The 16,830-nt window shown below is 35.3% G+C and overlaps 1 protein-coding gene across 1 annotated transcript in view; it reads right to left on the reverse strand.

Annotated features, from left to right (window-relative positions):
* Positions 1-13,841, reverse strand: part of LOC140438279 (synaptic vesicle glycoprotein 2B-like) — a 77,991-nt gene extending 64,150 nt beyond the window's left edge. Inside the window, exons 1-2 of the mRNA XM_072527974.1 lie at positions 13,683-13,841; positions 13,538-13,594 (exon numbers count right to left, since the gene is read on the reverse strand). Coding sequence (XP_072384075.1) covers positions 13,538-13,594; positions 13,683-13,686 — 61 coding nt within the window. The 5' untranslated portion in view covers positions 13,687-13,841. The remainder of the gene's footprint in view (positions 1-13,537; positions 13,595-13,682) is intronic.
* Positions 13,842-16,830: the final 2,989 nt, after the last annotated feature.

Raw genomic sequence — 16,830 nt, forward strand, 5'->3', positions numbered from 1 at the left:
TACTTGCACTAGTAGCTCGTACATTTTTCTTGGTAGTTATTATCCACCAAACTTGATCAATTTTATGCGTATGTCATTTTTAACAGGACTTCTGTTATTTTCCTGTGTATGTATACTGTGTATTCTGTGCTGTGTATGTATACTGTTACATTTAATGTGATAACACATATGGTTCAAGCCAATTAGTACATGTGTTTAGTTTGCTGTAGAGGATAGATAGTTGCAAAAGTGCATAGAATTACTTGTATAGGAATCAAACCCAATGAGATCGTGCCCCACTGTAGTTTCAGAGATAATGGTAGATATTTGCCTACATAGACATGTAAAGAGAATCGCTCTAGAAAGTGTCTTTAAGATAACAGAGGTATAGTATATAAAACCTGGCGACATGACTAGACACCTACAGACCGTAACTGATATAAGATTTAAGATTTATAACTTTGACTAACTGACATATTAAATGATTGTGAGTTAACAAAGAACTAAATTACTTAAATCATAAGAGGTATCCTTACTTATTATACTGATAAATCGAAAACATTTAAAAGATTAGGAATATGTATTAATGTTCCCAATACTAAACTCTCTGTAGATATATATATATATATATATATATATATATATATATATATATATATATATATATATATATATATATATATATATATATATATATATATATATATATATATCCAACAATATTTTAAGTAGAAGATTCTTGTCATAAATTTTAGAGCTTAATAGTTAAAAAAAACAAATCAACTCGGCCATAGTATTTATTTCTGAAGACAGCCAAATTACACTGTTAGGGTGAATGAGTAAACAGTTACTATTGATAGAGAAAAGATGGCAAATGATACCGTAGAACAAAAAATAACAAGTGCACTGAAACAAAAAATAAAGTTGACATTCAGCAAAGAGGAATGTACTGAAGAAAACTAGACGAGTATAGAAGATATATGAAAAACTTTTCAAGAAACAAAAGTCAGTACAGTGAAGCAATAAGAAAACAAGGGTATATAAGATTATAAGATTAGAAATAAAGATAAAAATGAATACAAGAGTTAAATGCAATAATCAGGCATAAGATAAGATATACGAAACACAATTTTGTGGAAAAGAATGTAATGAAATTGAACACTACGAAAAGACACAGGATATATTTCACCTGCACAAGAATTTAAAAGAGATCTATCCCGAAGTTTAGAAGACAAAAATGGACATAGAATATTAGATACCAACTAACAGTTAAAAGACAGGAAAAACTACATTTCTGAATTATTTGAAGATGAAGGAGTAGAAGGCTGTTCAACGATTACCATGACAGATCCATCTAAAGCAGAAAGTGAGGTCACATAAGCAATACAAAAAATGGAAAAGCACTTGGCCAAAAATAAACAGGGCCAAATTCAGGGTAGACTAATATGTTTGGGTAAGTTAACAATTTTAATAGAATATGCTGGATGACATAAATAATTATAATTCCTAAAATGCTTTTATACTTTTTAATTCCTAAAATATTTTATCAGTCACCGGTGTTTCGTTCGCGCAGCTGACGAACCATCGGTGGCGGACACCGGTGTCAGACACCAGTCACTTCGTCTCAAAGGATACTGAGTACCTTACCATACTCAGCACCTTTCACAAGGAGCTGCCCAAAATTTCAGTGGCCGGCGTTTATCTACACGTCAGCGGACGCATCCGCAGATGGCGCCTACTGATGAATCTATCGACGTATAAATATAAGGATTAAAATATTGATGTGAGGTATATACAATCACAGATCTTTTTTATGTCCCAGTGTGGTAAGGTATACGAGACTAAACAATCCCTTCGAAATTTACAATATCTTAAAAATACTATTCAGCAGAAAATAGTATAGTATTATAAATTAAACATATAACCCTTAGGATTTATTCATTCGTTCATTCTTTAAGCTTTACTTAGGGATTACAGCTAACGCCATGACGTTAAAAATCCTATCCTTATATGTCATTATGTCATTATGTCATTTATAGCCTCTTGTGTGACTTTTAATTTTTCCCTGCTCTTGCACTGAACTATCCAATCTTTAACATTCAATGTTCTTATATTATCTTTTACATCATCTAGCAATTTTCTTCTAGGCCTTCCTCTACACATAGGCCATAGTGTAGAGGTATATTTTCTCCCTTTAATTCTTCTTCAATTGCAGCATTTATTTTCATTCTTCTTTTTTCCTCTCTTGTTACATCGAGGCCCAGTATCATTCTCATTATTTTTCTTCTAAAATTTAAGTAGGCTATCTTCCTATTTCTTGTTAATCGTCGTTATTTTCATTCCATTTGTAACAACAGGTCATATATAGGTTCATCTTTGTTATCTTACTTTGAGTATTGCTTCTCAACAAGTTTCTATTTATTCCATATGTTTTTTGCCTTTCAGAATTCTTTCTTCCGTTTTCTCTTTTCCGGTTTTACCTGTTGTTACTACCAAGTAGCTGAATGTATATACAGTTTTAAATATGTAATTCTATGTTATTAGATATTTCTGAGTTGTTATGTTATTCTTCCGTACCTTCAGGTAATTTGTTTTATGCTGATTATCCAATTTTTCAATTGCTCTTATAAGTGTCATGTTCGTCTTTGCTATGATGACTAGATCAGCTGCATATGCTATTACTTGAAGTTGATCTGTAATATTGTTTTTGTTTACGAAGTTTGTCCTTCTTATTATTGCTCCTAATATCAAGTTAAATACTGTCTGGTATACAGAGTCGCCCTTGTTTCACGACTTTGTTTACTTTGATCTCCTTAGAAGTAGTTTCATTTGCTGTGATGTTCTTTAGACTCACTGTTACCTAACCTAACCTAAATTTTTCTGGGATTTAGCTCTCGCATTATTTTCGTCCGAATAATTGTATGAAAAGCGTTCTTGAAAGGTATGTATACATGTATGTATAAAGGTATTATATTACATACATTTCTCTATTCTGCTCTCTTGATTTTTAAATTATTTGCTCCACTATGGAATAATTTATCGATATCTTCGGTCTGAAGCCATTCATAATTTAAGTCTCCCGTTTATTTTTTTTGCTATAATTTTGTATGTTGTATTTAACAGGGTTATTGCTCTGTAATTCTCGCACTCCCCTGATCACCTTTTTTACAGATAGACACTAATAACACCTCTGTTTCAATCATGTGGTAGTGTGTTTTGTGTTCATGTTTGTTGTATTAGCTTGTTTATTTCTTTATGTAATTCTCTTCCTTCGTATTTTATTAATTCCACTGCTATTTCATCTTCTCCTGTTGCTTTTCCGTTTCGGAGGTTTTTAATTTCTATTTGTACTTCTTATTTTGTAGGATATCCTTCTTCTATCTATCTATCTTCTGTGTATATCCTTCGTAGTGAATAGCATTTTTGAGTAATATCCGTTCCATATTCTGCTGATCGGTTTATCTTTAAATACAGTTTCTTCTTTTTGGTTTTTTAATGCTGAGCGTATTTTTTGTTGCTCCGACTTTTTTTCAAAATTTTTTTTTTATGTTTTTTTTCTGTTTTTTTTATTCCTCTAGCTTTTCATTTAACCAGATATCTTTGTTCTTTTTATTTGTGGCGTTGGTTTTTTTTTCTCACTATTTTGTATTCTTCCCTATTTTGTTCTAACGAATTGTTGATCCATGATATTCTGGTGGAATTTTTTTGTGTTCTCTCTGTTTGGAATTCTTGATCGTACCAGTCTTTATTTCTTTTTGTTGTTTTTTCTTTCCTATTACTTGTTTGTTTGTTTCATTTATTTTACTTTTTAATTATTCCCATGTTTAATTTATGTTTGTGGTTTGACCCATAAAGTTGGATATTCCCTTTTCTCTTATTTCAGTCTCTTCTAATGCTTCTAGGTTCCATTTATTAGTATTAGTAAAATAAAAACGGCAAAAGGGGAGGACGAAGAAACTAAGTGTGAGCAATGTAAAATAAAACTATTGCAAGAAAGGCAAAGAAAAGAAACAGAAAAAATAATAAGCGCTTTAAAAAAAGGGGGAGATATAAATAACTTCAATCAAATACAAAAAAAGAAATGGGAAGAAAAAGTATTTGAAAAGACAAAATGGGAACAGGTGAGCTTACAGGAGACGATAACTAAAAAAGAATGCCTTATAATAACTAAAAAGGATATAAAAGACGGGGGGGTAGAAGACGTGATACGTACTCTCAGGGAGGAAGTTCATGAACTAATAGAGGTCTGCGAAGAAGGAAATGTAGAATATATAAAAAACGGGAACGAAAGTTCCATAGCCAGCCAGAGAAGGGAATGGTACACATATGTGGCAAAACCAAAAAAACAAGGTATGTACGAAATGGCCGAGAAGGCCATCAAACGGATAAGGGAAAGGAAAGAGCCACCTGAAACAATAAGGGTGGTTATCAATAATGAGATAAATAAAGATGAGGTACGGAAAGCCCTGGAGTTTGTAGGCCGGGCAGAAAACATCGTATGGGAAATCCAAGTAAGAGGTAAAGAAATGGATAAAGGAGTAAAGAACGAGCAAGAGGAAGCCCTCCTAATCAAAACAGGGGGCAAATCGTACACGGAAGTACTGAAGGAAATGAACCAAAAAATTAACATCGGAAAGATAGGGGTTAAAGTAGATAGACTCAAAAAAACAGAAGGGGGGGATATCCTAGTAAAACTAAAGGGCAAAGGGGCCGCAGAGAAATTACGAAAAGAAATGGATACAAGGATGACAGGGTTAAATATGGCAATCCGACGCAAAGAATGTTTTTTTAACATAACAGGTTTGGACCCAGGGGTGACGGAGGAACGACTCCAAAGTGCCATAAAAATGTACACAGGAATACCAAAAAAAGAAATTGACATAAAGACGCTACGAACAAATAAACATGGGGAGCAGGTGGCGACCGTAGCCGTACGCCCCTCAACAGCTGAAGAATTGAGAAGATACAGCTCCATAATTATAGGCTGGGTATCATGTCCTATCATTGAAAGATATACCCCAACAAGGTGCTACAAGTGCCTTCACTATGGCCACAGCACATATGAGTGCAAAGGTGAGAGCAGGGCAGCGTGCTGCTACAACTGCTTAAAATCAGGGCACACAGCAGTGCAGTGCGACAGCACTTCATACTGCCTCACCTGTAACGAGGAAGGCCATAGAATGGATAGGATGCAGTGCCCAGCCTATAGAAGGTGGGTGTATGGCAGGGGAGGAGACAGGGAACCCCCAAAGGGTGGGTAAATGTAACAAGGAAAACGAAAAAGCGAGAGATGGCTCCCTGGAGAACGCGAGTGGGCCCCTATACAGCCCACCGGCGGGACAGGAAGCCATCTCTCTCAGCTTTTCATGGATAAAGGCATCCAAGTACTACAACATTATATCCACGTTATTTACTAAATGCCATCTATTATATTTACATATTTATATACTTTATTTATTTAAAAATTTTATATATACACACATTTCTTATTTTATTTATATATTTTATCTATCTTATTTTATTTATACATATTATATTTATAAACTTTTTATTTATACACTAATTTTATCTATACTTATTTATTTTTTTATCCTAGTCTATAAGAATTTTAATATAAGACGCGAATCCACTGCAGAAGCGACCTCAGGGAACTGAACCATAATGAACCCCAAAGATCAACCTGGTATAAGGATTTTGCAGGTGAACGTAGGCAGAGCGCGCCGAGCGCACGACCTCATCTACGCAAAAGCCTGCAAGCTAAATATAGATCTGCTCATCGTACCCGAACCTAACAAAAAGATAACGACAGGCGGTGGGTGGATACAAGACGAGGGGAAAAATGTAGCGGTGCTCATTAAAAATAGGGATGTCGGAGTGCAGAGCATTGTCAGGGGAGGAAATCATTTACTCATTAGGTTGAGGGATTTCAGCCTCCTGGCATGCTATGTATCTCCAAACATCCCTATGATGAGATACGAAACAATCGTTAATGAAATAATGGGTGCCGCTATAAACGAAAAAAAAATACTGATCGCCGGGGACATAAATGCGAAGTCCAGACAATGGGGTTCCCCCATAAACGACAAAAAGGGGGAACTCTGGAATGAATGGATAGCCCAGGCTGGCCTCCAAGTGCTGAACAACAATAAGCCAACCTTCGTACGAGGGGCCAGCCAATCACACATTGACATCACATTCGCGAGCGAAGGGCTATCCAGGAATGTGTACGGGTGGGATGTACTCGACGATCAGCTCTTCACCTACCACCGATATATACAATTTGAGGTAAAGGTTAAAGGGGGGATAAAGCGGTCGATAGGTACAGCAAAATCATATTTCAACAAAAACAAGTACCTATCGGAGGTCAGAAAAATAAATGAAGATGAGATTTCTGACCTCGGCCAACTTCGAACAGCTCTACAAAATGCGGCAAAATTGGCTACCGAGAGGAAGAAACATGGAAAAAAATCCCCCTATTGGTGGACAGATGAGATAGAAGATCTACGGGAGAGATGCCTCAGAGCTCGAAGGAATTATACGAGAAGCCAGGGCAACCTCGAGCTTAAAGATACATACAAGGATTTGAAGAAAAGATTAAATAATACAATAAAAAAAGAGAAAAAAGAAAAGTGGCAGACCCTGATAAAAGCACTCGACGAGGATATATGGGGTGATGCATACAAAATCACAATGAAGACCTTAAAGATAATGGCCCCATATAGACTCGACGAAGACCAGCGGATGAGATCAGCTGAACTCCTCTTTCCCACCAAGGACATGCCAGATTTCACCAAGGTTTTCCCAACCATGATAGAGGAGTTCACAGAAGAAGAGGTGAAAACCGCTGGTCAGGATACGAAGACAGGGAAAGCTCCCGGCCCTGACGGGCTGCCACCAGAGGCAATAAAGATAATAGCAACTGAGAAACCAGGTTTGATCAGAAGAATATTTAATGATCTACTGCAGAAACAAGAGTTTCCCAAGGACTTGAAGGAGGCAAACTTGGTTCTACTCCTAAAGCCCGGGAAACCCCCTGATTCACCGACCTCTTATCGTCCAATATGCCTTCTGGACTGCCTTGGTAAGTTTTACGAGAGACTTATCAAGAAGAGGCTGGAAGGCATGTTGGAAGATGAGAGAGTCTTATCCAACCAACAGTACGGATTTAGGAAAGGCAGATCGACAATCGACGCCGCGACCTGGATAAGGAACGCGGCCAAATCAAGCAAGAAAAGATGGGTAGTTCTTGTTCTGTTGGACATAAAAAATGCTTTTAATTCAGCAAACTGGGGCCTCATAGTAGACCGAATAGTCGAAAGCGGGGCTCCGGAATATATGTCCAATATAATAAAGGACTACCTTTCGGAACGATCCGTATGCATATCCAAGAAGAAAAAGAAACAAATGACCGCGGGAGTACCCCAGGGGTCAGTCCTGGGACCCTTACTCTGGAACATGTTATACAATGGGGTACTAGAAATTCACAAGCAGAGACAAGGAGTCAAAGCGATAGCATACGCAGACGATCTAGCCTTATTGGTTGAGGATGATAAGAATTGGGGCATAACAGAAAAGGTAAATAAAGCAATAAACACGACCGCGGCGTGGATCGAGAAGAACGACTTAAAATTAGCAGTAGACAAAACAGAGATAATAATTCTGAGAGGACCAAGGAAAAGGGATGACTTGGTTTTCAAATATCAAGGCTCCGAAATAAGACCCCAAAGGACAGTCAAGTATCTCGGTATTACTTTCGACGACCGACTTACCTTTGGGCAGCACATACAAGAAGCATGTCGAAAGGCGGAAGGGAGGACCTCAGCATTGAACAAATTATTGCCAAACATAGGGGGGCCCGGATCTCAGAAGAGATCAGTTATGTTACAATCAATATTATCGATCATCTTATACGGGGCCCCCGTGTGGCACGAGGTCCTCCAGATGAAGAAATATAAGGACATGCTCCTTAGGGCTCAAAGGAAACCTCTGATCAGGGTGTGCAGCGCGTACAGAACTGTATCTACCATTGCCTTACAGGTAGTGGCTGGTTCTGTACCCGTGCACATTCTGGCCAGGGAAAGAGCTCGAATGTATCAGAGGGGCAACGGGGCGGTTGGTTCAGGGCCACAAGAAAGAGCCAGAAGCTTGGAGATGTGGCAGAGGGAATGGGCAGCCGAAGTCGAAAAGGCGGCCTGGACGAGGTCCCTGGTCCCGGATGTAGTGAGATGGTACGGGTGTCGGCATCGGCGCGTCAACTACTACTTCACGCAGTTTCTGACGGGGCACGGATCGTTTCGGAAATACACCCACAGAATCGGTAGGTCCGGAGACGATCTATGTCCTGAGTGTGGAGTGGTGGACGATGCGCAGCATGTTGTTTTCGACTGCCCTGCATACCACACGGGGCGAAACGAACTGCAGCTGAGCCTGGGATCTCCACTAGGCGAGCCTCACGAGCTGATCGATAAAGCCATCGACAGCAAGCACGATTTCGAACTGATCATTGCCTTTGTTACAAAAACCATAAAGCACAAGGAAGAGAAAGAGAGGCGGCTGCAGATGGAGTGACCGCTATATTTATTTACTGTTTTAAAAAATGTGTTATTTATTTACTTATTTTATTGCATTTTATTTATTCAAGTTACTTTCGTTTTTACTATATCTTATCTATACCAATTTTAGCTGTTGTTTTCATTTTTATTTTATCTACATTACTTTTAACTTATTTTTTATCTATTTTTATTTATTAATTTATTTATTTTATTTCATTGTCGGGACCGCGGGACATGGGACGGGAAAAGACTTTTTACATCCAATCCCGTCGGATGTCCCGATACCCCGAAAATTAGTGAATGAGGGTATGAATGCGGAACTGAATTGATGAAAGTATGAATGAATGGTGTTACTGTTAATTACCAACTGGTTCTACTCGTTAGTTTCAATGTGGAAGGGGTGGCAACCAGGCTGTCTCGCCAGAATGAGGATTGAGCAGGACGGTAGCTTCACCGACCAGTCTCGCCCGAGCCTTGTGCTGGTGAGGGAGGCCGGGAGGCCGTCAAATCCATGTAATGCACGCGAAAAGTGCCAGAGGGAAGTTAAGAGTAAGGCTGATGGGCCAGATATGCTCGCTAAGAGCGGTTCCGGGCCCGTCGGTCGGAGAAAGAGGGGGTGGTTTAGTCGGTAGGCGGTCTCGTTACGCGGTGAAGCGTAAGAGATTGAATCCGACACACCTGGGTAAAGGGCTAACACCCGATCCCAGACGGTCTTTAGAAGATTCCACCTCCCAAAAAAAAAAAAAAAAAAAAAAAAAAAAAAAGGTTCCATTTATTTAAGTTTGTTTTAGCTTAATATATTTTTTTTTCATTTGAGCGCGCTCATTTTTATTATTACCAGAAAGTGGTCAGTGTCGGCGTTTGCCCCTCTGTAAGATCTCGCGTCCATTGTTGTTTATACTAACTCTTTGGTTGCTAGGAAGTGATTGATTTGATTTTCACTGCTAGATGGACGTCTTTAAGTTGACTTATATTTTCTTGAGTGCTCAAATTTTGTTGACAATAGGAAATTCATATTTAGTGTTGCTGTAAGTTGATAGATTCTGTTACCATTGTCATTTGATTTTTCTTGTAAAGTTTCTTTCTCGTTTCCGACTAGGTCTTTCAAGTATCCTTCTTGCCCCATTTGTGCGTTTATATCTCCCAGTATTAATAGCATGTCTTGTTTTGTTATTTCGTCGCATGCTTTATTTAGGTTTTCATAGAATTTTTTTTGTTGAATTGGATATTTCAGTTGGAGCATATATATTTATTAATTTTACATACCCTTTTTCAATTTTTAGTCTCAGTGTGGCGATCCTCCCGTCTATAGGATTGAACTTTGTTATGCTCTACTCTTATGCTGTTAATTCTCTTGCTACTTTTCCATCTTTCCAGTCTGGAATAACGTCTTAATACTCCATGTTGTTATTTGTTTTATTATACTTTTTGCCTCCTTTGCATTTTTTATTTTTTGTCCCTGATCTTTGGACATTATGTTATCTTTTATTGTTGTTTCCTTGCTGTCATCATCAAATTTGAATCTTGTCGTGGTCGACGTTGGCAGCCTTGAACTTATAGTGTAATCCTTAAATTCTGTACCTACTGCTTCTTATTTTTTGTAAAAGTGTGTTTATAATTTGAAACATCAAATGTTAGATTTAGTACTGTTGAGTGAAGTTAATTGTTGTGATCATTTTGAATCGCTTGGATTATGTTTTTCAAGGTACTAATCGGCTGAAACGGCTGATTTTTATTCAATGACAACCTGTTTACCAACTTTTAACAAAACATCAATTTAGACTAAAAACTACGAAATTCTGCCTCTTACAAATAGGCAGCACAAATTACAGGCTGCTTATTTATTTTATGGTGTGTCCACCCTTTATTTTATAAACAAGTTATTGTAATTACTAAATAGCGCCTTTATTTCTCAGGAGATAACTCAATGAATATTCGAGAAATAACTGAATTTTTTACTCCCAAGCCTAACCAATAGAGACGAAAGAGTGAAAGTTCACCACAATTAAACAATATAGAAATGGATAGTATTAGTATAAATAAGGAGTAACTAAAATCAATTGTTGGAGAACTTCTGTACAAAACATTAGACCCAGTTAACAAGAAATTTGAAAATGTGTCGACTAAGGATAATATAAATAGACTGAGTCATGACAGCCAGTCATTGAGAGTAGAGAACCATCAATTATTATTAAAAGTTCAGATGTTAGATGCTAGAGTATCTGATATATCGGATGAGTTAGAAGAGTTGAAAAGGGGGGAAACAGTTAGACGAAGAATGCTAGAGGATCAAAAAGGAAGATAAACGAGGAATAACCTAATTTTTGGAGGTGTTCGTCATTCAGGTAAGGAGCCTTGCACTCCAGTGATTTCAGACTTTTATAAAAACTGTTTAGTTATTGAAGATCAAGTTACGATTATTTGAGCAAACTTATTTGGGATCCCAAAGCCAAATGGATCTATAATAGCTCATGTGCCTTGGGATACCGATATTTCTAAAATTCTGGGACAGACCAAGAAATTAAAAGGTACTGAAATATATATTGACAGGGACTATACCAAAGAAGTCAGGGAGAAAAGATCAAAACTGAGAGTAATTATGAAGAAAGTAAAAGAAAAGAACAATGCGCTGAAAATGAAACTGGTATTTGAGTCGTTATTGGTGGAGTCAGTTAAGTACAGTTGGGACTGGAGGAATGGATTAAAGTGTAAAAAACATAATGGTATGAATCGATTGAAGATGAACTGGAACATTGATTTAAATTTCTTGTTTAATTCTCCGAGTAATATTAGTGAACAAGCAGAAGTGATGGATCATTCAGAGAACATAAATCAGGAAACCCTAATATCCAGTTAAACAAGGAGAGCGTTGAAAAACCAGATTTAATAGATAGTGAAGAAGATGATATTGTGGATTTGGAACATGAAATCGCTATTGGTAATGAGACTTGGAACACAATCAAAATACTTCTGTAAAACATAGCAGGTTTAAAATCAAAACTTAGTCAAATTGGATTTGTAAACTATGTAAGTAACTTTGAAATATTTATATTTTGTGAAATGCATGTAGAAACTGTATTTACTAATAAGGTTTATAATAATAAGTAAATAATTATATACACAGGTAGCTGTAAGATTTTCCAGTGATGGTAGAGGGAGTGGAGGGTGGTTGTGTTGTATTAATAATAATTAAGATACAACATAAGTTGAGGGATGTGGGTGGCCAAATGAGTATAGATATAAAAAAAAATAATGAAAAAGTAAGCATTATCTTACATTTATTTTTATTCTTAAAATTAACACCAAACTCTAAATATGTTATTGACTTACTAATAGTGGTATTTTTTTCTATTAATTTTTCTCGTTTGTATGAGTAACCAGATCCTACATAATTCTCCTTTATACTTGAATCTCTCCACTGAACTCTATGTTCATTTTCTAATGCATCTTTATATATTTGAAATCTATCAAATTCTCTATTTTTAATAAAAGTTTGATGTTCACCTATTCTAACAATTTAATGATCTTGATATTTCACCTAAATAAAAATGTTCGCATTCACAAGGCATTTTCTATCGTGTAAAGGTTTTCCGATGATCCTTTTATGTATAGTATTGTTAATTTCCTCGTATTAATTCACGTAAATGTTATAGGATCCTGTTCTTTCGTTTTTGAAGTTTTTATGTTGCTTTCGGTCTATTCTTGAAAAATTCTTGTTTATAAACGATAAATGATAATTATTTTTAGGAAGGTAGGTAGATAAGTATACACTCAACTTTGCAGACGATCAAGTAATAGTGGCTAAACATTATGACGATTTAATCTATATGGGCCAAAAATGAATTAAAGAGTACTACATGTGGGATCTGGAAGTCAATTAAAAGAAAACCTACACTTGTGCATTGGATAACAACAAAAATGTCTTATATTAGACGACACATATACGATAAAGCACTGCTGCGACTACAAATATCTAGGTATTTAGGTATTTATAGTCGTAGTCTAGGTATAGAAGTATCTAAATATTTTGCACAGTGGAACATTAAACAAAGCCAAAAGAAGAAGGAATACGATAGGTAAAAAACCCATTATAATGTTAAACAGTATTTTATAGGAACAATACATCAGCAAAAAAAAATAATAAGAGGATTTATGAGACTATAGTGAAAAGTATCACTTTATACAGCTGTGTCACTAAAATAACTTTGGCAACGCTGAGAGCAACGGAAATGGATTTTTGGAGAAGAGTGATAGGAAAATCTAGAAGAGAAAGGATTAAAAACGAACGCATTAGAGTAATTTTAGGAATCAAACGAACAATCACAGCTGACGTTTCAACAAAATACCTTAACTGCTTCGGACATTTACAAAGAATGGATGAACAATGAATACCAAATGGCAACCAGAAAGCAACAGAAAACGAGGTAGACCGAGAACAAATTGGAAAAAAGGAATAGACAATGAGATGAAAGAGGGAAAAATATAAGAGGACCTGCTGAACGACCAAACGAAGTGGCGATTGGAAGTTGGACAAAGGCGTCAACTGTTATCAACCGACATGTAGGAGAATATTTTAATATTCTGAAATATTTTGGGATATTAAGGATTTAATGAAAATGTTAACAGTAGCTAAGAAGAACAAATACATTGAGAGGGGTTATACTGAATATTACAAAATTGAAATATACCCTAAGGCGAATGATTTATAACAGGAGAAAATATAAATTATTTGGTCCGATAATAAAAGAATTGCAAGAATATCAATAAGAAAAAAAAAACAAGAGTTTAAAAAATCTGCAGTAATATACGAACATGACTAGTGGGCAATTATTTTTAAATTAAAAATATAAAAAAAATTGCGCTTCTTGACGATTAAATTTTTTTAAACAAATACATTTAAAGCCAAGAAAGACGATACATTATTATTCAGTTCCATTAGATAATCAGTAAATAAAATTGAGAAAAAAATTTTAATATAATTATTAAATTTAAATAAAAACACTTACCAGTTTGATCTAAAGCCCTTTCAAAATCTTCACCTTGAGCTTCAATAAAATCCAGTCCTAAAATAAAATATTTTAAATAAAAATTCCCGCCAACCTTCACAGAAAAATAAAAGTTATTATCTCATCTATTAAAACAAAACACTACCCATGTTTCTTCTAAAAATAAAAAATTCTCCTCAAAAAGGCGAAAGAACATTAAGTAAAATCACAGATCATTAAATGGTTTAACACTTGTCAGCGGTCACATTCGGTATAGTCGTTTCACCTGCGCCACATGCATTATCGTACTACCTTGCCTTCAAAGAAGTTCAATTCGACTTTATTAAACTTATTACTGGATCATGCTTTTGGTGGAGACTCAAGTGACTGACGAAATCATATTATTGTAAGAGGGGCGACTTTTTCGGAAAATCCTGGTCCTTACCTCACTATCGGCATTGACAGACTCCGATTGTGAGAGAAATTACTTCGCAAAATGATGTATTTTTATAGAAATGGGAGTATTTTTAGAAAAAATCGATAAAGAAATAATTATCTAATTGACAGTGCCGGACTGTTCTCAGCTCATTTCCTTCATAGGGTGTATTGTAATGTTTTGTTACCTGAGACCTATATATAAAGTATTTTAAATTAATCACAAATATTGTAATTACTAAAAATAAAAATTTATAATATTTATAGTTTTATTTTTGCAATTGCGTAATTTATTAATTGATAAATTTATCAATTTGATAATTGATAAATACCATGCTGCTAAGAATGGAATACGCTGGTGTATCGGATCGAGCTATGGATGAGCAGCACAGCAACAAGTTAAAGCTTGCAACTCGGTGTTACTCTTCCATAGATCCTTACCCAAAGAGCGAGTACGCTTTAAAAACCGGAATATAAATGGATAAATCTATTTGATACTATCTTCTAGGTTAAATCAGATAATTTTGTAATCCTAATTATCTAAGTGATCTGAATGATATATAAATCTCTAAACCTAACCCATAGTAGAAGAATTATTATCATTATCATTGTTGATCTTAACATGTTCCAGGATCAGTTTTTTTTATTCCTTTCTGATTTTTGCCCCGATTTTACAGTTTCGCACTCCTTCCTTCGCATGTTCTTAGGAGTTTGCTTCATATGGTTTTTAAATATTTTTCTGTACCTTTCTGGTTTTCTATTTCCATTCAATCTTTGGTTATAGATGTATTTTACATATTTCCTGCAATTTGTTTAGAATTATGATATTTATTTACTTAGTTACTGATCTGTGCCTTTACACAGCATATTCTGTTTGCAGTTTACCACATCTAAATCGACATTTCTTCTTGTTATATTTATCGTCTTCAGTGAGGTCCCCTTTTTTCCTTGCTGTTTTTATTTGTCTGTTCCACTGTAATCTAGGACATGCTCTTTTCCTTTTTCTATTTCGTTTCCACTTCCAAGTTCTCAGTGGTATTTTTGTCTCGTCCATCTTTCACATATATCCATACCAGAATAATTTTCGTTTTTCTATCTCGTCATTTCTCGTTAGGAGCAACTGGGTGGAAATGTTTTGAATTCCAATACGGTGCATCCTATCAATCGAAATCATCCGTTAAACCTACAAGACAACAGGATAGGTCTAAGTCACGTACAACTATATCATTAACTGTAAAAAATTTTTATTAAGTTTTTTTTTTTTATTAAGTTAAGTTTAGTTGTCTCCACCGACTGGCAAATTCATATTGGAGAGAGAGTTTAGTAGCTTCTAACTTGAAATGAATAGTTTGTTTTACAACCTAGTTTTCTATTTACTCCCAACTCATTTCTGTTGGGTTTAATATGACAGAAGTTTTAAAGAAATATATTTAATTTCTTAAAGTACTTTGTCAATTTTTTTCTTTTTTCTGGATCTCTTTTTAATGCGATGACAGTATCATCTTATGTTGCTTAATCGTTCTTCATTAAGTATTCCCGCGTCTATATCGGTTCGCTCTAGGTTCATAATGTGCTCTGAATATAATAGGGACAATATAGATCCCTGTCGCTTACCTTATTTCACCTATATCTTCTTCTTCTTTTTCTTCCTCAGCTTTCCATTTTCAGGAGTCGCTATTCTTTACTTCTCTTCGTCACTTATTTCTGTCTATCGTGTCTTCTTCACCTAAATCTAATTCTATCCCAAGTCTTCTACCACACAGACTTTCCATCTTTTCTTCGGTTTTCCTATAATTATCTTTTCATCAACTTCTAACAGCTCTATCATTTATCCTACATAGTTTTCATTTCTACGTCTGACATGACCAAACCATTGCAGTCTTTGGGTGGCATCAGGAGAAAGAATCTCCCTCTCTCTCTCTCTCTCTCTCTCTGATTCTCTCTCCTGATGCCACTCAATATGTAGCGTTGTCGTTTTCAATAATTTTTAAACTGTTTGTCCTTGTGTTGTGTGGTGTCAATGTATCTTTTAATGTTTATAACATTCTATATATATTGTTGGATAGCCTAATTTGATGAAATGCCCCTAAAGATGCTCTTGAAGCGAAAGTACTTGGGCAAGATTTAATAAAAACTATGCTCGGTATCTGCCTTTTATTTGATCAAAATTTATTTATTCGAGCGTTCAACCTTATATCACATCCTTTATATTATTTAATGCCTCGACAACCTCATCTCTCTAATCTCCGGTGTTACATTCTCATTTGGAATCCCGCATCCTCTACCTTTCCTCTGGTGTTCTCAATTTAACAACTTTCTAAACTACTCATATTATCTTTGCTTTATTTCCACAAGTCTTTTTATTTTTATGTTATCTGTTAAATCAATTTAATAATACCATCAGTCTCTCATATTTTATTTTATCGAACGCTTTCGGATAATCAACAAAACAACATACATAGTGGAACAGTCAAATGGAATAAATTCGATAATAAATAAATGGGGGCTTGTTCAAAAAACGTTTGAACACATCGATTGGTATTTTTGGTTGCGTATTGTTTGCAATAAAAACTTTTCATGCAGGGTGTTTCATATAACAGACCCCAATTTCAACTCTTGTTTTAAACACAATACCCTATATAGTATTCAATGTTTTGATTTCTCTAAATATTCTTGTCTCTCTGAATACATGTCTTGTGTACAATGTTCTATACTTATCTTTAACTATCTCGGATGTAATAAATATTTTCAGATTTACTGCAAAATTTGGTACTCGGGATAATAAGAAAGTAAGCAAAAACTATTTCGGCGTTCCTTTTTACTGATTTGAAATAAAAAAATATTTTTTATAATAGTTTATTTACTTTAGTACTTTACTT

Source organism: Diabrotica undecimpunctata, chromosome 4 (genome assembly GCF_040954645.1).
Source record: "Diabrotica undecimpunctata isolate CICGRU chromosome 4, icDiaUnde3, whole genome shotgun sequence".
Classification (NCBI taxonomy): domain Eukaryota; kingdom Metazoa; phylum Arthropoda; class Insecta; order Coleoptera; family Chrysomelidae; genus Diabrotica; species Diabrotica undecimpunctata.